The 27,948-nt window shown below is 44.7% G+C and overlaps 1 protein-coding gene across 1 annotated transcript in view; it reads left to right on the forward strand.

Moving 5' to 3' along the window:
- The window catches only part of CACTIN (cactin, spliceosome C complex subunit), a 53,744-nt gene that overhangs the window by 4,432 nt on the left and 21,364 nt on the right, over positions 1-27,948 (forward strand). The window contains exons 2-3 of the mRNA XM_077271957.1: positions 13,111-13,522; positions 13,604-13,699. Coding sequence (XP_077128072.1) covers positions 13,111-13,522; positions 13,604-13,699 — 508 coding nt within the window. The remainder of the gene's footprint in view (positions 1-13,110; positions 13,523-13,603; positions 13,700-27,948) is intronic.

Here is a 27,948-nt window from a genome sequence, read left to right on the forward strand (position 1 = left end):
ATTAGTTAGTCCTCCGGCTGGCGCTGGGCGTCTAGGGATAAAACGCAGGCTACGCTACCCGGCTACTGTTAGTTGTGCGGCAGGTTTAGTTCATGGTCAGTTTAGTTTCCATCCTTCCAAGAGCTAGTTCTTATGTTTGCTGGGCTATGTTCTCTTGCCATTGAGAACCATAACAGGATCCCTATTAAACAATTGTTCGTGGACACCTCACACTTGCCCACACCTAGGGCCCAAACTTAACAAAACAGATGCCAGATGAGATTTTCACCAAAGTGCCACAATGACAAGCAATCACATTGCCTCTCAAGGCTCAGTTGGATAACATATGGCACACCTAGCCGTCTGCTCTAAGCCTCCTTCACTGGCTATTACACCCTTATGTGTCCCTGCCCGGACTGCCCTGCCTGACAGCGGAGGTTGGCACCCTCTTGAACGCAAAGTGGCGCCCCTGCTGGTTGGTTGCAACCAGGCACAGCATATCACCGATGTTGTAACACACGGTTCTTTTTCCCATGTGCCTCCTGAGGAACCATATCATGGGGGGGAAACGCGTAGAGGCGAGATCTGGGCGCAGATAAGTGCACCAGATTTTTAACTATTTATTTCTTTGATTTTTTCACCATGTATACACTCCAAGCTAATATTGATATTGTATTTATGTGCCTTTAGTATATAGAGAGTATTGTATCTCCTTTGTTTTTTGTGATAAATTCACAAACCGAGTCGATATATGTCATATGGATACTGGGTCTGACTCACTGTGCATTTTTTGTTGATACTGCCTTATGCTTATATTGTAGCCCACTAGTATAGCCCCATAGGCACTTTCCTTTAGCAGGTTCAATTGTCTGTAGGGACTTGTCTAGGGCATCCAAGGGACAGCCGCCGAGGAGCGGGGGCGCCACTTTGCGTTCAAGAGGGTGCCAACCTCCGCTGTCAGGCAGGGCAGTCCGGGCAGGGACACATAAGGGTGTAATAGCCAGTGAAGGAGGCTTGGAGCAGACGGCTAGGTGTGCCATATGTTATCCAACTGAGCCTTGAGAGGCAGTGTGATTGCTTGTCATTGTGGCACTTTGGTGAAAATCTCATCTGGCATCTGTTTTGTTAAGTTTGGGCCCTAGGTGTGGGCAAGTGTTATGTGTCCACGAACAATTGTTTACTAGGGATCCATAGGGCATTGAGGGTCAGCCGTCAAGGAGCGGGGGCGCCATATTGCGTCCAAGAGGGTGCCAACCTCCGCAGATAGGTAGGCGGTACCCTAGGGACGTGTAGGTGTCAGATCTCAGACAGGTATCCCACCCCTCTCTGCCCACGTACATGCAGGCCAGTTAGTTAACCCTGTCTCATATAGAAGGGTTTTTTAAGGGGTTGTGTTGGTTTGTTTATCCTAGTTTTGAAATAAAGATATTGTTTAAATTAGTTCTTGTTTAGTTTTCCGATAAATACTAATTTGGGTTATCATTTAATAAATTTCCACAGCTTTATAAGGAGCATCTATGGGGCCATACTGAACGGTGCAGAGCATTCTATATGGCACAGCTTTATGTGGAGCATCTATGGGGCCATACTGAACGGTACAGAGCATTATATATGGCACAGCTTTATAAGGAGCATCTATGGGGCAATAATGAACGGTGCAGAGCATTTTATATGGCACAGCTTTATGTATTATGTATTTTGAATATTGTATTTGTTCCCTGTATGTTTTTTTACTTTAAAATGAGATATGTGTAGTGTACATAGGGATTTTCACAGTTTTTTTTTTTTATAGTCCGGCCCTCCAACGGTCTGAGGGTCAGTGAACTGGCCCCCTGTGTAAAAAGTTTGGGGACCCCTGAGCTATACAGTAGACCCCACACACCATAGCTTAAACCAGGTCTCCCAGTTTGTGTATGACTGACCGCTCTGATCTCCCAGTCTAAGCTGCATGATTTGACAGCACGGATGACACCTTTAAGGCTATGTGCACACATATTTTTGAGTTTTTTTCTGCTGCGGACTTGAGAAATTCGCAGGTAAAAGGTACTGTGTTTTACCTGCAGATTTACCGCGGATTTTGTGCGGATTCCACCTGCGGTTTTACAACTGCGGATTCCTATTATGGAGCAGGTGTAAACCGCTGCGGAATCTGCACAAAGAATTGACATGCTGCGGAATGTAAACCTCTGCGTTTCCGCGCGTTTTTTACCGCAGCATGGGCAGCGCGGTTTCTTTTTTCCATAGGTTTACATGGTACTGTAAACTCATGGAAAACTGCTGTGGATCCGCAGCAAAATCCACTATGTGTGCACAAAACCTTAGAGAAGGTCCCTGTGAGGGGAAGGGGCAGCACAGCTGAGTTTAGATGTGTCAAATTACAAACCCTTCTATCAGCTTTCCTCCTCTCCCAGCACAGTGAGCTTTGACGCAGTTCACCTCCCCCACACTGCCTATCCAGACGAGTATCAGTAATCACACTTACTGTATGTCTGTTATGCTCAACTGATAATCCTCTGCAATGAGATGAGTGCAGGATGTCCTATCTCGCACAGTATACTAGAACAGGCAGGCTACTCCAATATGAGATGTAATGACAGCCTGATTTCATTGCTGGGTGGTTACACATTGCCTGAGCACCAGGGCTGTGGAGTCGTGTAAACGGAGTCGGTGTCCATTTTGGTGGAGTCGAAGTTGGTATAATATTATTATTTATATAGCACCATTAATTCCATGGTGCTTTACATGTGAAAAGGGGTTACATAGAGGGTTATAGATATCGTTAACAGTAAACAAATTTACAATGACAGACTGGTACAGAGGGAAGAGGACCCTGTCCTTGCTTACTTACATTCTTCGGGATAATGGGGAAGAGACAGGAGGTCGGTGTGCTGCAGCACTGGTGGTGGTGAGGCAGCAGCTCGGGTGGTTGGTGACGTGGCAGTGGCTCGGGTCAGGGCCGGCGTCAGCACCCGGCGTACCCGGGCAAGTGCCGGGGCCCTGGCGAGACAGGGGGGCCCATTCAGGGCCGGCATTAGGGGCAGGCAGGCCGCTCCCCCAGGGGCCCTCAGCTAGCGGCACGTCACGCAGCCGCTATAGGGCCTCTGTGAGGCAGGGGGGCCCACCTGTCTGTGCTATATACTACATGGGTGTGTTATATACTACGTGGGCTGTGCTATATACTATATGGGCTGTTATATGCTACGTGGGCTGTGCTGTATACTACGTGGCTGTTCTATATACTACGTGGGCTATGTTATATACTACGTGGGCTGTTATATGCTACGTGGGCTGTTCTATATACTACGTGGGCTGTGTTATATATGTGGCTGTGCTATATACTATATGGGCTGTTACATGCTATGTGGGCTGTGCTATATACTACGTGGCTGTGTTATACGCTACATGGGCTGTTATATACTACATGGCTGTTATATGCTACGTGGCTGTGTTATATACTATGTGGGCTGTGTTATATACTACATGACTGTGTTATATGGGATCATGAATCGTGGTATGTGTTAAAGGGGGGGGCCCACTGAGACTCTTTCGCCCGGGGCCCTTAAAAACCTGGAGCCGGCCCTGGCTCGGGTGGTTGGTGAGGCGGCAGCTCGGGTGGTTGGTGAGGCGGCAGAATGGTTATTGTAGGCTTTCCTGAAGAGATGGGTTATCAGGTTCCGACTGAAGGATCCGAGGGTGGTGGATAATCGGACGTGTTGAGGCGTGGAATTCCAGAGGATGGGGGATATTCGGGAGAAATCTTGGAGGCGGTTGTGTGAGGAACGAATAAGTGGAGGAGAGTAGGAGATCTTGGGAGGATCGAAGATTACATGAGGGAAGATAGTGGGAGATTAGTTCAGAGATATAGGGAGGGGACAGGTTGTGGATGGCTTTGTAGTTCAGTGTTAGTGGTTTGAACTGGATTCGTTGGGGAATTGGGAGCCAGTAGAGGGATTTGCAGAAGGGTGAATCAGGGGAGGAGAGAGGTGGATTAGCCGAGCAGCAGAGTTGAGGACAGACTGGAGCGGTGCAAGGGAGTTAGCGGGGAGGCTACAGAGGAGGGTGTTTCAGTAATCGAGGCGGGAGATGATGAGGGCATGCAGAAGAGTTTTAGTAGAGTGTGGGCTGAGGAAAGGACGGATTCTGGCAATATTTTTGAGTTGAAGGCGACAGGAGGTGGCAAGAGTTTGGACGTGCGGTTTGAAGGACAGGGCAGAATCGAGAGTTACCCCGAGGCAGCGGATTTCAGGTGTGAGAAAGAGCGTGATGCCATTTACCATAATAGATAGATCAGTTAGGGAGGATACGTGAGATGGGGGAAAGATGATGAGTTCGGTTTTGTCTACATTGAGTTTTAGGAAGCGAGAGGTGAAGAAGGAGGATATGGCTGACAGACACTCCGGGATTCTGGACAGGAGAGGTCACATCTGAGCCAGAGAGGTAGATCTGAGTGTCGTCCGCATATAGGTGGTACTGGAAGCCATGGGACTTTGAGTTGTCCTAGACCAAGGGTATAGATGGGGAAAAAAGTAGAGGCCCTAGGACAGAGCCTTGAGGGACTCCAACAGAGAGGGGGCGGGGTGAAGAGGTAGTGTGGGAGTGGGAAACGCTAAATGTGCGGTCGGAAAGGTATGAGGCAATCCAGGACAGGGCAAGGCCTTTGATGCCGAGGGAAGAAAGAATCTGTAGCAGTAGGCAGTGGTCGATTGTGTCGAAAGCAGAGGACAGGTCGAGAAGGAGGAGGATGGAGAACTGTCTGTTAGCTTTGGCTGTAAGTCATTAGTAATTTTGGTCAGAGCAGTTTCGGTGGAGTGGTGGGGGCGGAAGCCAGATTGGAGGTTGTCAAGGAGAGAGTTAGATGAGAGGTGGGAGGAAAGTTGACCATGGACATGCTGCTTAAGGAGTTTGGAAGCAAATGGAAGCAGTGATATGGGGCGATAGCTGGGCATAGCAGTTGGGTCAAGGTTAGATTTTTTGAGGATGGGTGTGATGGTGGCATGTTTGAAGGCAGAGGGGAAAGTACCAGAAGATAGCGATAGGTTGAAGAGATGGGTTAGGGCTGGAATGAGTGTGTTAGTGAGGTTGGGGAGCAGGTGGGAAGGGATGGGTTCAAGTGCACAGGTGGTGAAGTGTGATTTGGAAAGGAGGCGAGTAAGTTCTCCTTCAGTGATGTTGGAGAGGGAAGTTATTGGGGAAGGGCAGAGGTCTGGCATATGGAGTGGTTGGGGTGATGGAACAGTAAAGGTTTGCCTTGTTTGGTCGATCTTGTTTTTGAAGTAGGTGGCTAAGTCCTCAGAAGAGATGAGGGGAGTTGGAGGTGGCGGGCAGAGGAGAGAGTTAAATGTGCTGAACAGTTGTTTTGGGTTGTAGGATAGTGAAGATACAAGGTTAGTGAAATAGGTCTGTTTAGCAGAAATGAGGGCTAGTTGGAAGGCAAGTGTAGCTTGTTTGAAAGCGGTGAAGTCGTCTGGCAGGCGCGTTTTTTTTCCAACGCCGCTCCGCGACCCTGGATGCTTGTCAGAGTTTTTTGGTGAGGTTGTTATGCCAGGGTTGCCTATTGATTTGTTGCACTGTGCCATGCATGAGAGGGGCGACTGAGTCTATGGCTGATGTGAGGGTGGAGTTATAGAAAGCGGTGGCGCTATCCGTGTCGTGGAGTGAAGATATGGAGGACAGGGGTAGAAGAGAGTCTGAATGTCTAGCTGTGCACGGTTTTTGCGAGGATGTGGTACTGGCTGGACGTGGGGGGCAGGTGAGGAGGACAAGGAAGAGAAGGTGAGTAGATGGTGGTCAGATAGGGGGAAGGGAGAGGTTGTGAGATTAGATAAGGAACAGAGGCGGGTGAAGATGAGGTCTAGCGTATGTCCGTCTGTGTGGGTGGCTGTGGAGGACCACTGAGTAAGTCCAAAGGATGAGGTAAGGGCCAGGAGCTTGAAGGCTGCTGGTTGGCGGGTGTCAGTAGGGATATTAAAGTCACCAATTATGATGGTGGGGATGTCAGCAGAGAGAAAGTGAAGAAGCCAGGTGGAGAATTGGTCAATGAAGGCAGTGGCTGAGCCCGGTGGTCGGTATATGACAGCCATTTGGAGATTAGAGGGAGAGTAGATACGGGCAGTGAACATCAAAAGAAGGGGGGTTGGATAGGGTTGAAGTAGCAGTTTTTAGAAAAAAGGAAACCCACTCCTCCGCCATGTCTGTTGCCAGAGTGAGCAGTGTAGGTAAAGTGGAGGCCACCGTAACTCAGTGCAGCAGGGGAGGCCGTGTCAGGGGGCGTCAGCCAGGTCTCAGTGAGGGCCAGGAAGGAAAGGTTGCGGGAAGTAAAGAGAACGTGGATCACGTGGAGCATGTTGCAGACAGAGCGGGCATTCCAAAGTGCCCCAGAGAGAGGAAGCAGGGGGGTGGGGGTCAGTTGCACAGGTTTTAACAGTGAGGGATTGCGGTAGTTTCTCATAGTGTGAGAAGGATAGGGGTGAGGATTAGTGGAGTGAAAATAGTGAGGGCAAATGTGAGTATGGTTAAATAGCAGGGGAGGAAAGGAGAAGCAAGTTAAATTTGAATACTGTGATAAGTCTTACCGTCTGACCGATTCCTGGACTATTTCTGGCATATTTCTGATGATACACTTAAAAGATGTCACTTCAAATGATGTCACATCTGACTAAAGTGAAATCATGGACTGACTCCTAAAATATATATAATTTGGGTACAGTAGTTCTGTACAGTGTGCTGAATATTTTTTTAGAATTTGGGAAAGTTCTGAAATGTCCTAGTAGTATCTGTTCTGTTCCTGATCTAAGGATCTCCGCTTTTAGTTGGGACGAATCTGTGCTGCACTTTATGTACATGCTCAGTAGTGACCAGTGCTCTGCAGTCAGAAGTCAGGGAAATGGAGGAGTCTGAGGTTTGGCTTACTGACTACACAGCCCTGGGCTGAGCACAGCAGAAAAGTGTGATTACATCTCATACACTGAAAAACCCACTCTATGTTGGAATGGAGATGTGTTTTCTTTAACCCATTTACCTCCAAGGGTGACCAGGCCAATTTTTACAATTCTGACCACTGTCCCTTTATAAGGTTATAACTCTGGAACGCTTCAATGAATCCCAGTGATTCTGACATTTTCTTGTGACATATTGTACTTCATGATAGTGGTAAAATGTCTTTGATATGACTTCAGTTCATTTAAAAAAATAAATAAATAAAAACCAGAAATTTGACGAAAATTTGGCAATTTTCCATTTTGAATTTTCATGCCCTTAAATCACAGAGATATGTCACACAAAATGCTTAATAAGTAACATTTCCCACATGTCTACTTACATCAGCACAATTTTGGAACCAAAAATTTTTTTGATAGGGAGTTATAAGGGTTAAAAATTGACCAGTGATTTCTCATTTTTACAACACCATTTTTTTTTGTTTTTTTTTTTTGTTTTTTTAGGGACCACATAACATTTGAAGTCATTTTGAGTTTGTTCACACGTTGCAGATTTTGCTGTGGATCCGCAGCAGTTTTGACGCTACGGATTTGCAGCTATTTTCCATGAGTTTACAGTACCATGTAAACCTATGGAAAACAAAATCTGCAGTGCACATGCTGCGGAAAAAACGCGTGGAAACACTGTGTTTATTCTGCAGCATGTCAATTCTTTGTGCGGATTCCGCAGCGGTTTACACCTGCTCCATAATAGGAATCCGCAGTTGTAAAACCGCAGGTAAAAACCGCATTAAATCCGCAGGTAAATGCAGTGCGGATTTCTCAAAACAGGTGCGGAAAAATCCGCAGAGGTTCTATCTACGTGTGCACATACCCTGAGGGGTCTATATGCTAGAAAATACCCCAAAATGCCACCATTCTAAAAACTGCACCTCTCAAGGTGCTCAAACCAAGATTCAAGAAGTTTATTAACCCTTCGTGTGCTTCACAGGAATTTTTGGAATGTTTAAAAAAAAAGAGGGAACATTTAACTTTTTTTCACAAAAAAATTACTTCTGATCCAAATTTTTTTCTTATTTTCCCAAGGGTAACATGAGAAACTGGAACCCAAAAGTTGTTGTCCAATTTGTCCTGAGTATGTTGAAGCTCCATATATGGTGATAAACCACTGTTTGGGCGCACGGCAGAGCTCAGAAGGGAGGGAGCACAATTTGACTTTTTCCACGCAAAATTAGCTGGAATCAGTGGTGGAGCCATGTCACGTTTGGAGACCCCCTGATGTACCTAAACAGTGGAAACCCCTCAATTCTAACTCCAACCCTAACCCCAACACACCCCTAACCCTAATCCCAACCCTAACCACAAACCTAACCCTAATCCCAATACACCTTTAACCCTAATCCCAACCCTGACCATAACCCTAACTTTAATCCAAACCCTAATCCCAACTCTAACCCTAACTTTAGCCCCAACCCTAACCCTAACTTTAGCCCAACTCTAACCCTAATGGGAAAGTGGAAATAAATACATTTTCTTAATTCTATTATTTTTACCTAACAAAGGGGATGATAAAGGGGGCGGTATTTACTATTTTGTTTATTCTTTTAACTGTGATACGGTCTATTACAGTGAAGAAAGTGAACCAATAGAAAAAACTTCCTATTGTTACCGTGTGCCTGCCGGCACATATCGGCGGGCGCACTGCGCATGCACCCGCGATTTTCTTCCCAGATGAAGATGAGGGAAGCAGGAGGGTCGAGGAGCATTGGGAGGTACCGGGGGGGGGAAGGGACCCTATTTTTTCTCCTCTGATGTGTGATCACATCAGAGGAGAGAGAAATTAAATGGCACATCGCAAAACCGGGGTCAGTATAAACCGACCCGAATCATATTTCCTGGGGTCTCGGCTACCCCCAGCAACCGAGACCCCGAGGTCTGCCAGGTTTGTGCACTGCGCATGCGCCCACCATTTTCTTCCCGGGAGAAGATGGCGGTGCCCATCGGGGAGGGGAAGCAATACCGACATTCGCAACCCAGGGGTCGGTGAAAACGACCCGAATCATGTTCTCTGGGGTCTCAGCTACCCCCAGCAGCCGAGACCCCGGCGAAAATCCAACTCTGGGGGGCGCTATAGACTTTTTCCACTGCACCGTTAATTAACGGCGCTGTGGTTTAAGTACCCTTAACTACCGCAGTTAAAAGGCATATTGGCGGCCGTTAAGGGCTTAATAATGGTGCCGGCCGTGCCTGCGCAGTATCAGCGTTCAGATTGCTGCTACTGTACAGGGGGGCCATCTTGCTAGTGAGAAAAAAAAGTTGCCGCCTTGCCAGTAGCATCTATCATACCTGAACAGTAGTTTACTGCCACGTATGGGGTGTTGACATACTCTGGAGTAATTGCACAACAAATTTTGGGGGCCGTATTATCTTACTTTTGCGAAAATTAAAATTTGGGGCTAAAGAAACTTTTTGTGCAAAACTATTAATGTTTCATTTTCGAGAACCAATGTCATAAAATTGCATGAAGTACCCATGGAATCAAAATGCTCATCGCTCCCTTAGATTCTTTGAGGGGTTTAGTTTCCAAAATGATGTCAGTTGGTGGGGCGGATTCTTTTTCGGCACCTAGTATGTGATACAAATATGAAATGGCATCTGCTTTATTTTCTAGCCATATTTGTGCTCGAAAAGTCAGTTTTTGTGAGATTCATTTTCTATGATTTTTGTGAAAAATGAAAATTTTGGGGCTAAAGCAGCATTTTTATGGAAAAAAAAAAATTGTCATTTTTTTTCCTTACACTGTGCCTTAATTCTTAAAGGTTTCACCTTTGGGAGTTTTCTGACATAGGCCCTAACTTAAAAATTGCTAAAGGTTTAACACCTCTAACTTGTTTCAAAAGTGATGTTTATGTAAAGTAGACGTGGTAAATGTTATTTATTAACTACTTTGTGCTATCACTACCTGTTTTGAGGGCATTAATCTTCAGAGTTTGAAAATTGTGACCTTTTCTAAATTTTCATCAAATATCCAATATTTTCAAAAATAAATGCAAATTGTATCAACATAAATTTACAGCTAACATAATGTACAATGTATCACTAAAAAAAAGTCTCAGACTTAGGACTCCTTCACCGGAGACACTTATACACACAGACCCATTCAAATGTTTATTATGAGCATTATGGGCCGCAAAAGGTCATGCACACTGATGTCACACGGATGCCTGGGAAAAGGAGTACAGTTCGCTCTGTTCCCAGGCACCGGGTTCTGAGGACAGCTCGGATCCTTGTCGCCTGGTCTCCCTGAGCTCAGCGCGGCCAGGTGACAATGATGGGATTTGTATTTTGCGCCCACTGGAGCAGTCTTAAGCGTAATCTTGATAACCAGCAGAGGGAAAGCCCACGGCTGGGTTGATCTAACTAATCTGGGAAAGGGGACAATATCCCAAAAGTTTCCCTGGCTATTTAGTAACCGCTGTTTGCTTAGCCTTTACTAGTTAGTTTACGAAGGGGGATGCGCTAAATCTGGCGCTTATCCTCGCTCTTCCCACTTGCCTTGGTGTGGTGTTAAGTGAGGTAATGGAGTTGGGGTTGATGTCAGCTGTTTTATGGCCACTGAGGTCAAGCCCAGGGGTTAATAATGGAGAGGCGTCTATAAGACGACCCCATTACTAACCCCACAGTCATATGGTGAAAAATACACAGGAAGAATAAAGTCCTTCAATTGAAAAAAAACAAAAAAAAAAACTCCTTTTATATGAAATAAACCTAAACCCACCCACCCTCTTTTTTTTTTTTTTCCCCCATTTATTCATTTACTAGATGGTGGCCCGATTCTATCGCATCGGGTATTCTAGTGTATGTATGTATATAGCAGCCACATAGTATATAGCACAGGCCACGTAGTATATAGGAGCCATGAAGTATATAGCAGGCACGCAGTATATGACACAGCCCACGCAGTATAAGACACTGCCCACGCAGTATAGAGCGCGGCCCACGCAGTATAAGACACGGCCCACGCAGTATAGAGCGCGGCCCACGCAGTATAAGACACGGCCCACGCAGTATAGAGCGCGGCCCACGCAGTATAAGACACGGCCCACGCAGTATAGAGCGCGGCCCACGCAGTATAAGACACGGCCCACGCAGTATAGAGCGCGGCCCATGCAGTATAAGACACGGCCCACGCAGTATAGAGCGCGGCCCACGCAGTATAAGACACGGCCCACGCAGTATAGAGCGCGGCCCACGCAGTATAAGACACGGCCCACGCAGTATAGAGCGCGGCCCATGCAGTATAGAGCGCGGCCCACGCAGTATATAGCAGTGTGGGCACCATATCCCTGTTAAAAAAAATAAAAAAAGGTTATATACTCACCCGCCGTTGTTCATGCTGCATAGGCAGCATCAATAGTAAAAAGTTGGTCACACAGGGTTAATAGCAGCGTTAACGGAGTGCATTACCCGCGGCATAACGCGGTCCGTTAACGCTGCCATTAACCCTGTGTCAGCGCTGACTGGAGGGGAGTATGGAGCGGGCGCCGGGCACTGACTGGACCGAAGTAGGGAGGGACTAATTCTCAGCCAGACTGTGCCCGTCGCTGATTGGTCGCGGCCTGGCGGCTGCGACCAATCAGCGACGTGGGATTTCCGGGACAGAAAGACAGACGGAAGTACCCCTTAGACAATTATATAGTAGATTACTGTAAAAATTAACATAATAAAATAAATATTCCTTTCCTCTCCGACTACAATCCATTTGTCCCATGAAGAAGTCCAGCTCTGCTACATTACATCTGCTAGATTACATGGCTGAGCAGTGGCATGATGTAACCGCTCAGCCATGAATCCAGGACACGCTGGCCTGGTCAGTAGGTAAAAACGGGCTTTGGTGTTAAAGTTACGCCAAACAGGGACTAATGGTAATATTTAGGATCGATAACAAGTATAAATATACATTCTGTCTAGAGCATCAGAAAAAAATATTTGAAAAACTAAATATCAAAATCAAAAAAGATACATACACTTTTTATTTTTTATTTATTTTACTCACTTATATGGCTCCATTAATTCCACTGCGCTTTACAGACATTATCATCACTGTCCCCATTGGGGCTCACAATCTAGATTCCCTATCAGTATGTCTTTGGAGTGTGGGAGGAAACCGGAGAACCCAGAGGAAATCCCCACAAACACAGGGAGAACATACAAACTCCTTGCAGATGTTGTCCTTGGTGGGATTTGAACCCAGGACCCCAGCGCTGCAAAGAGAATAGTGGGGGACAAACTACCCCAGAAATCAGGCCACTGAGCAATGTGACAATTACAGACGTAGAGCGTAATCGTCTTATCATAACTATTAAGTAATTGCAACTCTCATTCTGCAGTCACACGCAGCTGTCATGCTGCGACTTTTAACCACAGCCCTATGCCGCTGCCGTCTTTGTGCAGGGAAACATTAAAATCACTTAATCTTGCAAGGAGACTGCTTTTTCACTTGCAAAACCCCATGATAATATTGCTATGGTTTTACAGGTAAAATGGCTTTTTTCCTGCAAGATAAAGTGATTGTACACTGGGAAATGGTGGAAGAATCGCAGCAGCCTTGTGGAACCGTGTTCTGTCCACCGTTTTGTTGTGTAATCAATCCCTTAAAGACAATTTGTCAGCATGACTTTGCACTCCAAACTATTTATATGTACATATAGCACTTTCAAAGACAACTCCAGCAATACCTTTACATGGCCAGTCCATTTCACAATTACTAAGAAATCAGTGTTTGTATTCATATGTAAATGGCTATGGTAGATATGAAGCCTCTGTCACTCCAGTTCTATTCCCTGACCCAAACACTGCCTTCTCCTCCTGCTTGACTGACAGCCTCTATGATGTGATTTCAGGCAAATGAGCCGTCAGTCGAGGAGGAGGCAGCTCTGGATGAGGAATAGAGCTGGAGTGACAGAGGCTTCAGATCTACCGTAGCCATTTGCATATCAATAGACACGCTGATTTCTCAGGTACGAGCGGACTGGCCATGTAACAATATTGCTGCACTTGTCTTTGAAAGACTTACATGCCCATTAGTTTGGGGGTGAAGTCGTGCTGATACCCTTTAGAAGCATAATGTATTTAATAATGCCTTTCTGAGAGTATTAATGCTTTTTCTAATAATTCCTTTATGAATGTATTTAAGGTCTATTTCTGGTGAAAGGAAAGTTAGAAAAAGAAGCAAAGAGAAAGATAAGAAACAAAAATCTTCATCAGAGGATGAGAACAGCAGGGCGCGAAAATCAAGGTCAAGGTGCAGCATGTCTTCTGTCTCGTCTTCATCTCCTGCTAGATCACAGAGCCCTAGTGATTTATCCGACTCTGGCCTGAGCCTGCAAGAACAGTTGAAACTAAAAGAGGAGAAGAAGGCAAAAAGAGAGATGATGAAGGCAATGGAGGCTCCAGAAGAAAAGCGAGCCAGGCGGCTAGCCAAGAAGGAAGCGAAAGAACGCAAGAAGCGAGAGAAGATGGGCTGGGGTGAGGAGTACATGGGGTACACCAATACAGACAACCCATTTGGAGATAATAACCTGCTGGGCACTTTTATCTGGAGCAAGGTTAGATTACTCCATAATTAAATATATGTGTTGTATAACAGTATATAGTCTTATCTCATCAAAGCTCTTGTGTTTTTATAGGCGCTGGAGAAGAAAGGAATTGGACACCTCAATGAAAAAGATTTGAAAGATCGGAACAAACTAATCCAGGAAGATAACCGCTTAGAGCTGCAAAAGGTTAGGTTAACATGTATATTAAAAAATATTTATATTTGTTTTCTTTAACCCTCTAAGTACTGGGCAATTTTTTTTTTTCTTTGCGCTTCTTTTTTTGCCCTTCCTTCCTCCAAGAGACATTGTACTTTTAACTCCTTCCCGACATGCGCTGTACTGCTCTGCGGCAGATGCATTCCCGCAAACAGTAGTACTACTACAGCGTGGCCTCACGCTCAGCGCCGCGGCAATCGCGTGCGGGTGTCAGCTTACACCCCTCAGCAACGCCCATGATCAGCGACACAGAGGGGCATTGCACAGGGAGAGGGTTCCCATCGTGCTTCCATCAGGACAACGCAATGCGATCGCGTTGCCTGATGGTCTCCATAGAGTCAAAATACATACCAAGAGATACAGCCTTCCTAATACCCTGTCTGATGACAAATGCTGCATCCTGCTAAGTGTGCATTTGTCATCAGACAGGGTATTAGGAAGGCTGTATCTCTTGGTATGTATTTTTTCTGAGTTTTTTCTATGTTAGTTGGTCTCCATAGAGTCCCCCGCCCCAAGATGGCCGCAAGGTCCTTCCAGGTCCTGCAGGGCAGGTGGCTTGTGAGCGCCTGCTGGGCGCCCAAAAAAACAAAAAGCAATTCCTGAATTGCTGGTTTTTGTTCTTTCTCTCTCCCATAGAGAATAGAAAGCGATCAAAATATGTCATGTTCCCGGAAATGGTACTAATAAAAACGTCAGCTCGTCCCGCAAAAAAACAAGCCCTCATGACTGTCGGCCGAAATGTGAAAGAAATGATAGCGCTCAAAATATGGTAATGTACAATAAAAAGCATCTTTTAGTGTGTGACAGCAGCCTAACATAAAAACCCGATATAAATCTGATATCGCTGTAATTGCAACGACTACGAAGAATAAACTTGCCTAATCACTTATACTGCACAACGAACGGCGTAAGAAATAAATAAAACCAATTCTTCACCTGCTGTTCATTTTATCATTCTGCCTCCCAAAGATCTCAGTAAGGCTGGGCGCACATTTATCCTGCGCTGTGCTTACATCGGAGTTTCCTTGTAAATCTTTGAAATACGTGATTCAGACAGAACCCCCAACGAAAATTCCCTATAATGTGGCACTGTGGATGCCATAGGACCTGTGATCCGGTGGTGTCTGTCTTTTTAGGATTGCATTAAAGTGCCGTTGGCCACAGTTTTGTGCACTTCTCAAAAAAGGAGACCGCTGAACAGAGGCCAGATGGAGTCCAGAGTAAATCTCCTGCCTCATTATAGTGAATGGATCCCTCTGGGGTTTCATCTGAATCATGTCTCTGAGTTTTAGATAGAAACCCCAAAGTAAGTGCTCAAAGTAGTGTTGTAGCTGTTTCTGTTCTGACCCAGAGTCAGATAGCCAGATCACCAGTGAGGTCAAATTGTGAAGTTACACCCTTCATTGACCAGCACGCTTGGAGAAAAAGGAAACTGCACACAGCTTTCGAGCAAGTCACTTTATATGATTTAATGGAGCAAGATGCAGTATTTTATACCATTTACAGCAAATGTAGCTCATGTACCCCCTCCCCCGTTACCCTGGGTCATGCTGACCTTTATTTACCATGTACCCAGAACATGCTGTTTGTCGACCATTGAAAACATAAGATAAGAAGTGTATAATCCTTCAATCGGAGACTACAAGATTAGTGCATCATAAGAACAAATTCTAGCAAATTCTAGCTATTAACCCCTTTACCCCCAATGGTGGTTTGCACGTTAATGACCGAGCCGATTTTTAAAATTCTGACCACTGTCCCTTTATGAGGTTATAACTCTGGAATGCTTCAACGGATCCCAGTGATTCTGACACTGTTTTCTTGTGACATATTGGGCTTCATGTTATTGGTAAAATTTATTTGATATTACCTGCGTTTATTTGTGAAAAAATGGAAATTTGGCAAAAAATTTGAAAATTTCGCAATTTTCCAACTTTGAATTTTTATGCCCTTAAATCACAGAGATATGTCACACAAAATACTTAATAAGTAACATTTCCCACATGTCTACTTTACACCAGCACAATTTTGGAACCAAAAATTTTTTTTGATAGGGAGTTATAAGGGTTAAAAGTTGACCAGCAATTTCTCATTTTTACAACACCATTTTTTTTAGGGACCACATCACATTTGAAGTCATTTTGAGGGGTCTATATGATAAAAAATAACTAAGTGTGACACCATTCTAAAAACTGCACCCCTCAAGGTGCTCAAAACCGCATTCCAGAAATTTATTAACCCTTCAGGTGTTTCACAGGAATTTTTTGAATGTTTTAAAAAAAAAAAAAGAATAAATAACATAACTTTTTTTCACAAAAAATGTACTTCAGCTCCAGTTTGTTTTATTTTACCAAGGGTAAGGCTAGGTTCACATTGCGTTAATGGGTGTCCGCTAGCAGACTCCGTTACATGGCGAAATTGTCGCAATTAGCACCATGTAACGGGTCCGTTAGCGCACCCATTGACAGCAATGTGCTAACGGGTCGCCAACGCATCGCTAGCGCGTGCCATTTTCGGCACACGCTAGCGATGTCCCGTTATTTTCGGACGGACCTCGGACGCTGCTTGCAGCGTCCGAGGTCCGTTCCTTGCTAGCGCAGATCGGGCATCTGCACTAGCGGGATCGGCAAACGCAATCCCTAAAGTGACATTGCGTTAGCGCTATGCGCTAAACGGATTGCCCTAACGCAATGTGAACCTAGCCTAACAGGAGAAAATGGACTCCAAAAGTTGTTGTACAATTTGTCCTGAGTACGCGGATACCCCATATGTGGGGGTAAACCACTGTTTGGGCGCAAGGGAGAGCTCGGAAGGGAAGGAGTGCCGTTTGACTTTTCAATGCAAAATTGACAGGAATTGAGAAGGGACGCCATGTTGCGTTTGGAGAGCCCCTGATGTGCCTAATCATTAAAACCCCTCACAAGTGACACCATTTTGGAAACTAGACCCCCTAAGGAACTTATCTAGATGTGTGGTGAGCACTTTGACCCACCAAGTGCTTCACAGAAGTTTATAATGTAGAGCCGTAAAAATAAAAATTTTCCCACAAAAATTATTTTTAGCCCCCAATATTTTATTTTCCCAAGGGTAAGAGAAGAAATTGGACCCCAAAAGTTGTTGTCCAATTTTTCCTAAGTACGCTGATACCCCATATGTGGGGGGAACCACCGTTTGGGCGCATGGGAGAGCTCGGAAGGGAAGGAGCGCCATTTGGAATGCAGACTTAGATGGATTGGTCTGCAGGCGTCACATTGCATTTGCAGAGCCCCTGATGTAACTAAACATTGAAACCCCCCACGAGTGACACCATTTTGGAAAGTAGACCCCCTAAGGAACTTATCTAGATGTGTTTTGACAGCTTTGAACCCCCAAGTGTTTCACTACAGTTTATAACGCAGTCGTGAAAATAAAAATTAATTTTTTTCCCACAAAAATGTTTTTTTTAGCCCCCCCAAAATTTTTATTTTCCCAAGGGTAACAAGAGACATTGGACCCCAATTGTTGTTGTCCAATTTGTCCTGAGTATGCTGATACCCCATATGTTGGGGTAAACCCCTGTTTTGGCGCCCGGGAGAGCTCGGAAGGGAAGGAGCACTGTTTTACTTTTTCAACGCAGAATTGGCTGGAATTGAGATCGGACGCCATGTCGCGTTTCTAGAGCCCTGATGTGCCTAAACAGTGGAAACCCCCAATTCTAACTGAAACCCTATCCCAAACACACCCCTAACCCTAATCCCAACCGTAACCCTAACCACAACCCCTGACACACCCCTAACCCTAATCCCAACCGTAAATGTAATCCAAACCCTAACTTTAGCCCCAACCCTAACTTTGGCCCCAACCCTAGCCCTAACCCCAACCCTAACCCTAGCCCTAATGGGAAAATGGAAATAAATCAATTTTTTTTTTTTTAAATTTATGTTTCCCTAACGAAGGGGGTGATGATGGGGGGTTTGATTTACTTTTATAGCGGGTTTTTTAGCGGATTTTTATGATTGGCAGCTGTCACACACTAAAAGACGCTTTTTATTGCAAAAAATAATTTTTGTGTTACCACATTTTGAGACCTATAATTTTTCCATATTTTGGTCCACAGAGTCATGTGAGGTCTTGTTTTTTGCGGGACGAGTTGACGTTTTTATTGGTACCATTTTTGGGCATGTGACATTTTTTGATCGCTTTTTATTCCGATTTTTGTGAGGCAGAAAGACCAAAAACCAGCTATTCATGATTTTCTTGGGGGGGGGGATGTTTATACAGTTCCACGTTTGGTAAAATGGATAAAGCAGTTTTATTCTTTGGGTCAGTACGATTACAGCGATACCTTATTTACATAGTTTTTATCGTATAAAAGTGCCAAAACATAAAAAAATTATTTTATAGAAAAAAATTATTTTTGCATCGCTTTATTCTGAGGACTATAACTTTATTTTTTTGCTGATGATGCTGTATGGTGGCTCGTTTTTTGCGGGACAAGATGACGTTTTCAGCGGTACCATGGTTATTTATATCCGTCTTTTTGATTGCGTGCTATTCCACTTTTTGTTCGGCGGTATGATAAAGTGTGTTTTTTTTTTTACGGTGTTCACTGAAGGGGTTAACTAGTGGGACAGTTTTATAGGTCGGGTCGTTACGGACGCGGCGATACTAAATGTTTACTTTTATTGTTTTTTTTAATTTAGATAAAGGAATGTATTGGAACAATTTTTTTAAATTTATTTAGGGGGGTTTTTTTTGTTTTTTTTTTCATACATGTAATTTTTTTTTTTTGTTGTTTTTTTTTACTTTTCTACTTTGCCCCAGGGGCGGACATCACAGTAAAGTGACAGATCGCTGATCTGACACTTTGCTGTGCACTGTGTCAGATCAGCGATCTGACATGCACAGCAGGGAGGCTTCCCGGCACCTGCTCTGAGCAGGCGCTGGTAAGCCACCTCACTGCAGGACCCGGATGCAGCCCCGCGGCCATTTTGGATCCGGGCCTGCAGGGAGGAGGAGGTAAGAGACCCTTGCAGCAACGCGATCACATCGCGTTGCTCCGAAGGTCTCAGGGAAGCACGCAGGGAGCCCCCTCCCTGCGCGATGCTTCCCTGTACCGCCAAAACACTGCGATCATGTTTGATCACAGTGTGCCGGGGGCGGTCCGTGACCGCTCCTGGCACATAGTGCCGGATGTCAGCTGCAATAGTCAGCTGACACCCGGCCACGCTCCCCCCGTGAGCGTGGCCGATCGCACTGGACATACTATTCCGTCCTTGGGAAGTAATGCCCACCCCACATAGATGGAATAGTACATCCAATGGCAGAAAGGGCTTAAACGCAAAATATTAACCCTTCTATATCAGTAGCGCGCTGGATAAATGTGATCCCAAACATTATGTAAAATGTTTCCAATAAAAGCTTCAACTTAATCCACAGAAAAAGCAAGTCCCCACTCAGGTCTGTCATCTGTTAACGGAAATATTGGGGGCTTTCACGTTACTGGTAGCACAAAGGTGATGGAAAAGCGAAATGGCTCCTCGCTCCCCAAAAGAAATTCAGCAAATTCTCCGCTCCCCAATTCCAAATGCCCCCCGTGCCTTCTGAGCCCGTGTGCCTAAAACACGTTTAGCGCCCACGTTTGGTATTTCTGTAGCGATGAGAGCCCCCCTAATTTACAGGTCTGTGTCTCAAGAAGCACGGGTTTGGCATAATGTACAGGCACTACATCGTACTGGTCACTATAACGGCAGTTAGCAATTTTCACTCAGCAACATCCAGTGCTGCTTGTTTCTGGAAAACACCCATGGAGTCAAAATCGTCACTACACCTGTAGATAAGTTCCCAAAGGGGTATAATTTCCAGATTGGGGTCACTTGAGGAGGGATTCTGCTTTTCTAGCACGTAGGGGCTCTTTATATGGAATCTGCAAACTATTCTAGGAAAATCTGTGGTCCAGGAGGCAAATGGCGCTCCATCCCTCCCGAGTGTCTCTATGGCAAAGTAGTACTGTAAAGCCACATATGGAGTATTGCCACGTTCCGTAGAAATTGTGGGACAAATTCTGGTGCAATTTTACTCATTTCCCAGTGGGAAAATGTAAAACTTAGGGCTAACACACAATCTTGGTGGTAAAAATGTAAATTATTTTTTCTTCATTGCCCAATGGTATAAAAGTGACACACCTGTGATGTCAATATAAGCACTGCACCCTTAGATTAATTCATTGAGCGGTTTAATTGGTAAAAGAGGGCACTTATAGGGGATTCTGCTGTTCTGGTACCTTAGGGGTTCTGCCAATGTAACATGGCACCCTCAAACCAGTGCAGCAAAGTCTGCACTCTAATATGGCGCTACTTCCCTTCTTAGCTTTGCACTGTGCTTCAAAAGTAGTTTTTGACCACATATGGGGTATTAGTGAACTCAGGAGAAACTGCACAAGAAACTTTGGGGTCCATTTCTCCTTTTACCCTTGTGAAAATACAAAATTTGTAGCTAAAAACGTTTTTTATGTTTGTTGTTTGTTTGTTTGTTTTCACAGCTTAACGTTATAAACCCGGGTGGTTCAAGGTTCTCAGGGCACATGTAGATAAGCTCCTAGTTTCCAAGATAGTGTCATTTGTGGGGGGGTTCCACTGTTTGGCACGTCAGGGGCTCTTCAAATGTGACATGGTGTCCGCCAATTATTCCATCAAAGTTTGCATTCAAAAAGTCAAATGACGCTCCTTCCCTTCCGAGCTCTGCTGTAGTATTCCTCCACATATTGGGTATCAGCTTACTCAGGAGAAATTGCACAACAAATTGTATGGAGCAATTTGTCTTGTTACCGTAATGAAAATGCAAAATTTGAGCTAAAAAAGATTTATCTAGGAAAAGTTTGATTTCCCCCCCCCCTCTACGGGTTAACGTTATAAACTTCTATGAAGCACCTGTGGGTTCAAGGTGCTCCATACACATCTAGATAAGTTTCCTAAGGGGTCTAGTTTCCAAAATGGTGTCACTTGTGGGGGGTTTCCACTGTTTAAGCACATCAGGAGCTCTCCAGACACGACATGGCATCCGCCAATTACACTATGTCAGGCTGGTTTCACACTTGCGTTTTGATCTGCAACGTTTTTTAAAAAAAAACGCAGGTGGTGAAAAAACGCATGCAAACGCTGCGTTTTTTAGACGCATGCGTTTTTGCATGCTGTAAAAAAAACGCGGCGTTTTGCCGCGTTTACATGCGTTTTTCCTGCGTTTGCGTTTTTTAAACGCATGCTGAGAAGTGTGTGACAGCTGCCAATCATCAAAATCAACAAGAAAAACCCACTATAAATGGAAATAGCTAGGGTTAGGGTTAGGATCCCTAGGGTTAGGCGTGGGGTTAGGGTTAGGGGTAGGGTTAGGATCCCTAGGGTTAGGGTTAGGGTTTGGATCCCTTTATCACCTTGATGGTGGGGGGTGGCTTTTCAGTGTGTGTTTTGGTTTTTTTCTATAAAAACGCATGCGTTTTTAACGCAAACAAACGCATGTGCTTAAAAACGCATGCGTTTACATAGACAGCAATATGTTTTTTTGCCGCAAAAAAAGCCTCTAGAAATTACTACATGTTGCATTTCTGCAATCAAACGCAAGCAGATAAAAAACGCATGCGTTGACAAACGCGGCAAAACGCATGCACAAAAAAACGCATGCGTTTTTTTGGGCAAAAACGCTGCAGATCAAAACGCAAGTGTGAAACCAGCCTAACACAATTTTTGTTCCTGGCTTCCAAGTGTAAAATTTCAACTGCTTATGTTTAAAGACTATGGAAAAACAACTACATTCAGCACAAGCTTTGATTTTAAGACCACATGCCAGAAAAATTTTGCATTTGTGGCAAAAAAAGGAAATTATATTTTCGTTCATGCAGTCTGATAAAAACAACACTTGCATGGTAAATAGACAAAGGCAGTCAAAAATCACTCAAAAAGATCCAGAAAAAAGCATTTTTTTTCTAGATTTGCGAGTGTACTGCAAATTGTTTTCTCGAAAAAGCCCACAAATGTAGTCCCCCATCATGTTTTTGTTATACTGTCCTTGGTAACGACCAATATATCTTGATGAAAGCGCTCGTCTTGCTCCTCTGAGTAAGCTCCCATGTTCTCCTTGAACTTGTGAAGATGAGCGTCAATGATATGGACTTTGAGAGACATTCTGCATCCCATTATGGCGTAATTCTTTCTGAGAGTCTGAACCAACTGCACATAGGTTTCAGCCTTGTGATTACCCAGGAAGCCATGAACCACTGCAACGAAACTGGTACAAGCTGCTTTCTCCGTCCTGTTCAGCAGCTTGGCAAACTTGTCACATTCTATGATCTTCATGATCTGCGGTCCGACAGGCCCACGAAGATACCAGCCTTGACCTTTGCCTCCAACAGCTTTGGAAAGAGATTTTGAAGGTTCTTGAAAGCTGCTGACTCCTTGTCAAGAGCCGTGAAAAATGGCTTGATGAGGCCTAACTTGATGTGCTGTGGTGGCATCAGTACCTTCAGAGAACTATAAAGAAATTTTACCACTATCATAAAATTCAATATGTCACAATAAACAATCTCAGAATCAACGGGATTTGTTGAAGCGTTCCAGAGTTACGACCTCATTTTTTTTCAAACCCCCGAAGGAAAGGAAGTGTCCATATTCTTCTCCATCACAGAGATGTTTTCCAAACATGGTCTTCTTGGATTTATATCCTGGGAGGGGGTTAGTTGAGGACTGTTACCCCTCTCTATTTGAGCCATCTGAAGCTTAAAATCTCTCTCCTCCCGGCTTTATTCAGCCTTTGTCTCATCCCAGTCCCGGCGTTCTGCAGCCTCTCGATACTGTAGAATAAGCTGCAGGTGCAGATTGGGATCACTTGTTCCCAGCTGTTGTAAGGCCATTTGTAATTTTATATGCTTCTCAGCACTCGCATTACTGACACTTCCAGAAGGTATCTCCGTTGCAAGAACTGGCATTGCTGGGCCGCTCTGAGGTGGACTCTTTCTTTGGCCAGGTGCTTCAGTATTTTGCTCTGGCCTGCTCGACCAAGGCGCGTATCAGCAGTTCCTTGGATTTGTTGGCGGTCTCTATTCCTCTCTGCTCAGAGGGCGATTGGAGCCTCCTTGCTCTGCTTGTACAGGGCTGCCATATCAATGATTACCCTTTTGCCAAAGAAAAGAAAAACTGGGACTGGAAACTGTTTGCAAGTATGTCTAAGTTGAACCTTGTAGAACTGGTGCACTCCTCGCAAGGATACCAATTGTTTAGTACAGTGAATCATTGCGTAAACCATGCACTAATTCTCTAATAGAAATTCTATCCCAGTGCTGCCACCAATTTGTCAGGTACCCGCTTCTCTGCTTCTGACTAGGGGTTGCCCTTGCAAGGGTTAATCTACTCAATCCAGCATTCAACCTCTGGGAGCATAAATCACACCCTGACACAGACCACGCTACCCTGCTTCTCACACGCTGCCACCACTCACCGAACACACGAGTAGTACCGGAAGTACTACTACTAATGTCTGCCAGGATCATACACTCTAAGGCTATGGATTCTTTTGGAGCATACAAGGTTCAAACTTATTTAAGTCTTTTAAGCTTTAATAGAAAAGGTACAGTGCTTAGAATAAAAGGGTATAAAACATATGGAAATAAAGTGACATACAAATATACAAAAGTTATTAAATACTAGATGGTAGCCCGATTCTAACGCATCGGGTATTCTAGCATATGTATGTATGTACGTCGCGCTTAGCACAGCCACGTAGTATATAGCACAGCCCACGTAGTATATAGCACAGCCCACGTAGTATATAGCACAGCCCACGTAGTATATAGCACAGCCCACGTAGTATATAGCACAGCCCACGTAGTATATAGCACAGCCCACGTAGTATATAGCACAGCCCACGTAGTATATAGCACAGCCCACGTAGTATATAGCACAGCCCACGTAGTATATAGCACAGCCCACGTAGTATATAGCACAGCCCCCGTAACACAGACAGCCCACGTAGTATATAACACAGCTCACGTAATATATAGCAGTGTGGGCACCATATCCCTGTTAAAAAAAAAAAAAAAAATGAAAAAAGAAAAGTTATATACTCACCTTCCGGCGTTCAGCGATGATGCGCGCGATGCTGCCGCCAGCTTCCGTTCCCAGTGATGCATTGCGAAATTACCTAGATGACTTAGCGGTCTCGTGCATCGGTGTCTGCTGCTGGCGGGAGCATCGCGCATCGGTGGGCGTCGGAACGTGAGAATAGCACAATTTTTTTTTATTATTATTATTTTTTAAATTATATCTTTTTACTATTGATGCTGCATAGGCAGCATCAATAGTAAAAAGTTGGTCCGGGATGGGGCGACACACTGGCGCTGACTGGAGGGGAGTAGGGAGGGAGCACTGACTGGAGAACCAATCAGCGACGCGGGATTTCCGTGACACAGACGGAAGTACCCCTTAGAAGATTCTAAACTTTGCAGTCTGATATTCTGTTCCTTGAGGAGGGAGGGAGTATGAAATGGATCACATCAGCTTGGATGCCCTCAATCTGTGAATAACTTTGTGTGTAGAGCCCAAGTTACAGGCTTAGCCTGGAGATCAGATTTTTAGACCAGCCTGTCATGTTAATATTCTGATTCCTGGTTTGTGAGTGGACCATGGCTACTTCCCAATGAATACATTTTTTTTCCTGTCTAAATGCTCTTTGACGTAACCTTTCTTTCCCATGGTAAATAGAAAGTGTCAGGCTGCACTAGGTCCCATTTGGCATCTTCCTTCAAAGGCATCAGAAAGTGGGAAATGGGGTCAAGATAACATAGGTTATGACTAGTGATGAGCGAGTATACTCGTTGCTCGGGTGATCTCCGAGCATTTGTTAGTGCTCGGAGATTTCGTTTTTTTTCTCGCCTCAGCTGCATGATTTACGCTGCTAGACAGGCTGAATACATGCGAGGAATGCCTGTTAGGGAATCCCCACATGTATTCAGGCTGTCCAGCAGCCGTAAATCAGCTGAGGCGAGACGAAACCTAAATCTCCGAGCACCAACAAAAATTCGGAGATCACCCGAGCGTGCTCGGGAAAACCCGAGCAACGAGTATACTCAGTCATCACTAGTTATGACCTTTGTGAAGAGCTGAAGCCTAAAAACTGATGCTAATTTACGGTATTGCCGGTCATACATCCATACAAATACATATTTTCACTACACTGACTATATTCAGTAAAAAAAATACTGTAGTAGACGCTGATTACTACAGCATATTTTTACTGTCCCTAATGTACACTGTGTGCAGAATTATTAGGCATGATCACATGATCCTTTTTATACATGTTGTCCTACTCCAAGCTGTTCAGGCCTGAGAGCCAACTACCAATTAAGTAAATCAGGTGATGTGCATCTCTGTAATGAGGAGAGGTGTTGTCTAATGACATCAACACCCTATATAAGGTGTGCTTAATTATTAGGTAGCTTCCTTTCCTTTGGCAAAATGGGTCAGAAGAAAGATTTACGATACGATACGATACGATACACTTTATTGATCCCGTGGGAAATTATAGTATCACAGCAGCACAACTTACATCATAAGAATCATAAAATGAATTACTTAATTGACATGACAGTTTGTTGACAGAAGAACATTATACATTAGAATAGGACATACACCGCGGGTGAACTGAAAAGTAGAAGGAATAAAGTAGACATTCACCTTGATGATTTAACCCTAATGTTATTGTTGTACATCCCCATAGCAGTTGGCACAAACGATTTCCTATATTTTTCCTTCTTACACCTTAGAAGTATTAGCCGGTTACTGAAGGTGCTCTTCTGTCTCATGAATAGCTCATATAGTGGATGTGCATTATTGTTCATAATTGCCATACACTTTTTCAGAGTTCTTCTCTCCACTACCTCCTCAAAAGAGTCCAGATTGCAGCCGACAGCAGAGCTTGCCTTTTTGATAAGCTTATTCAGCTTATTAGCATCAGAGGCCCGCACACTATTACCCCAGCATGTGATTGCAAAAAAGATGGCACTTGCCACCACAGACTGGTAGAACATTTCTAACATTTTGCTGCACACATTAAAAGACCTCAGTTTCCTTAGGAAATACAATCTGCTCATCCCCTTCTTGTAGACAGTCTCTGAGTTGCATCTCCAGTCCAGTTTGCTGTCCAAATGGGCCCCCAAATATTTATAACTCTCCATCTGCTCTACCTCCTGACCAGCAATAGTGATCGGTAAGCATTCCAACTTAATCCTGCTATAGTTGGCCACCAACTCCTTGGTTTTCTTAACATTTAGTTGTAGATAGTTACCATTGCACCAATCCACAAAATTCAACACCACCCTTCTATATTCCTCATCCCCCCCGATCTCCCCTAATACATCGCACAATCACGGAGTCATCTGAAAATTTTTGAAGGTGGCAAAGATCAGATTTATACTGAAAGTCTGATGTATACAGTGTGAAAAGAAAGGGCGCAAGCACCGTTCCCTGGGGGGCACCTACACTGTTCAATAATCTGCTTGACACAACTGCTCCCATCTGTACAAACTGTGGCCAATCTGATAGGTAGTCAGTTATCCAATTTCTCATCCCCACCTCCACCTTCATATCAGTCATCTTTTTGTGTAGTAAAGGTGGCTGCAGGGAATTAAATGCACTCGAGAAATCAAAGAACATCGCTCGCACCATGGTTCCGTCAGTCTCCAGAAATGAGTGTACGCTATGTAACCGAGAAAGAATAGCATCATCCACCCCCAATCTATGTCGGTAAGCAAACTGAAGGGGATCAATAAAAGCGTTAACCCTCGGTCTTAAGTGAGCAAGCACTAATCTTTCCAAGGCCTTCATAGCGTGAGATGTTAAGGCTACAGGACGATAGTCATTTAGGGTTGCAGGAGAAGAAGTCTTGGGTACCGGCACCAGACAGGAAGTTTTCCATAACACAGGTACCCTCTGTGTTTGTAGACTTCCATTAAATAGGAGTGTAAAGACAGTACACAGCTGGTCTGCACAAACTTTAAGGACACGTGAGCTGAGTCCATCTGGTCCTGCTGCTTTACCAATGTTAAGTGACTTAAACTGCCTCCTCACATCATTTTCGGATACTCTAAAATTAGTCTGCTCCTCCTCCAATATCGATGTTGCAGAATTTGCACCCAATTCCCCTCCACTTCCAGTTGGCAGTACACATGTACTGCTAAATCTATTGAAATACTCGTTCATCTCATTAGCCTTGTCCAGTTTTCCTCCTCCGTGATCAGACCTTGCCTTAAGCCCAGTCAGTAATTTCATTCCTGACCAAACCTCCCTGGTATTATTGTGGGACAGTTTCTTTTCAAGTTTAATTCTGAAGGCTTTCTGGGCCTCCTTTATTTTATACTTCAATTCATGCTGTATCATTTTAATTTCCTCTTTGTCGCCTAATTTAAATGCCTTTTTTATCCTGTTGAGCAAATGCTTCAATTCCTTTGTTATCCATGGCTTGTTGTTTGCAAAACACCTAATCTTTTTAGCCGGCACCAGCATATCAATGCAGAAGTTAACCACTTCATTAACATTTGTATACTCATCCATTGTCCCAAGCAGCACATCCCAGTCTGTAAGGGTACCGTCACACTAAGCGACGCTGCAGCGATAGCGACAGCGATGTCGATCGCTGCAGCGTCGCTGTTTGGTCGCTGGAGAGCTGTCACACAGACCGCTCTCCAGCGACCAGCGATGCCGAGGTCCCCGGGTAACCAGGGTAAACATCGGGTTGCTAAGCGCAGGGCCGCGCTTAGTAACCCGATGTTTACCCTGGTTACCAGAGTAAAAGTAAAAAAAACAAACAGTACATGCTCACCTGCGTCCCCCGGCGTCTGCTTCCTGACACTGACTGAGCTCCGGCCCTAACAGCACAGCGGTGACGTCACCGCTGTTGCTTTCACTTTCACTTTAGGGCCGGAGCTCAGTCAGTATCAGGAAGCAGACGCTGGGGGACGCATGTAAGTATGTGCTGTTTGTTTTTTTTACTTTTACGCTGGTAACCAGGGTAAACATCGGGTTACTAAGCGCGGCCCTGCGCTTAGTAACCCGATGTTTACCCTGGTTACCAGTGTAAAATATCGCTGGTATCGTCGCTTTTGCTGTCAAACACGGCGATACACGGCGACCTAGCGACCAAATAAAGTGCAGACCTTCTAGCAGCGACCAGCAATTTCACAGCGGGATCCAGATCGC

The sequence above is a fragment of the Ranitomeya variabilis genome, chromosome 1 (genome assembly GCF_051348905.1).
Source record: "Ranitomeya variabilis isolate aRanVar5 chromosome 1, aRanVar5.hap1, whole genome shotgun sequence".
Taxonomy (NCBI): Eukaryota; Metazoa; Chordata; class Amphibia; order Anura; family Dendrobatidae; genus Ranitomeya; species Ranitomeya variabilis.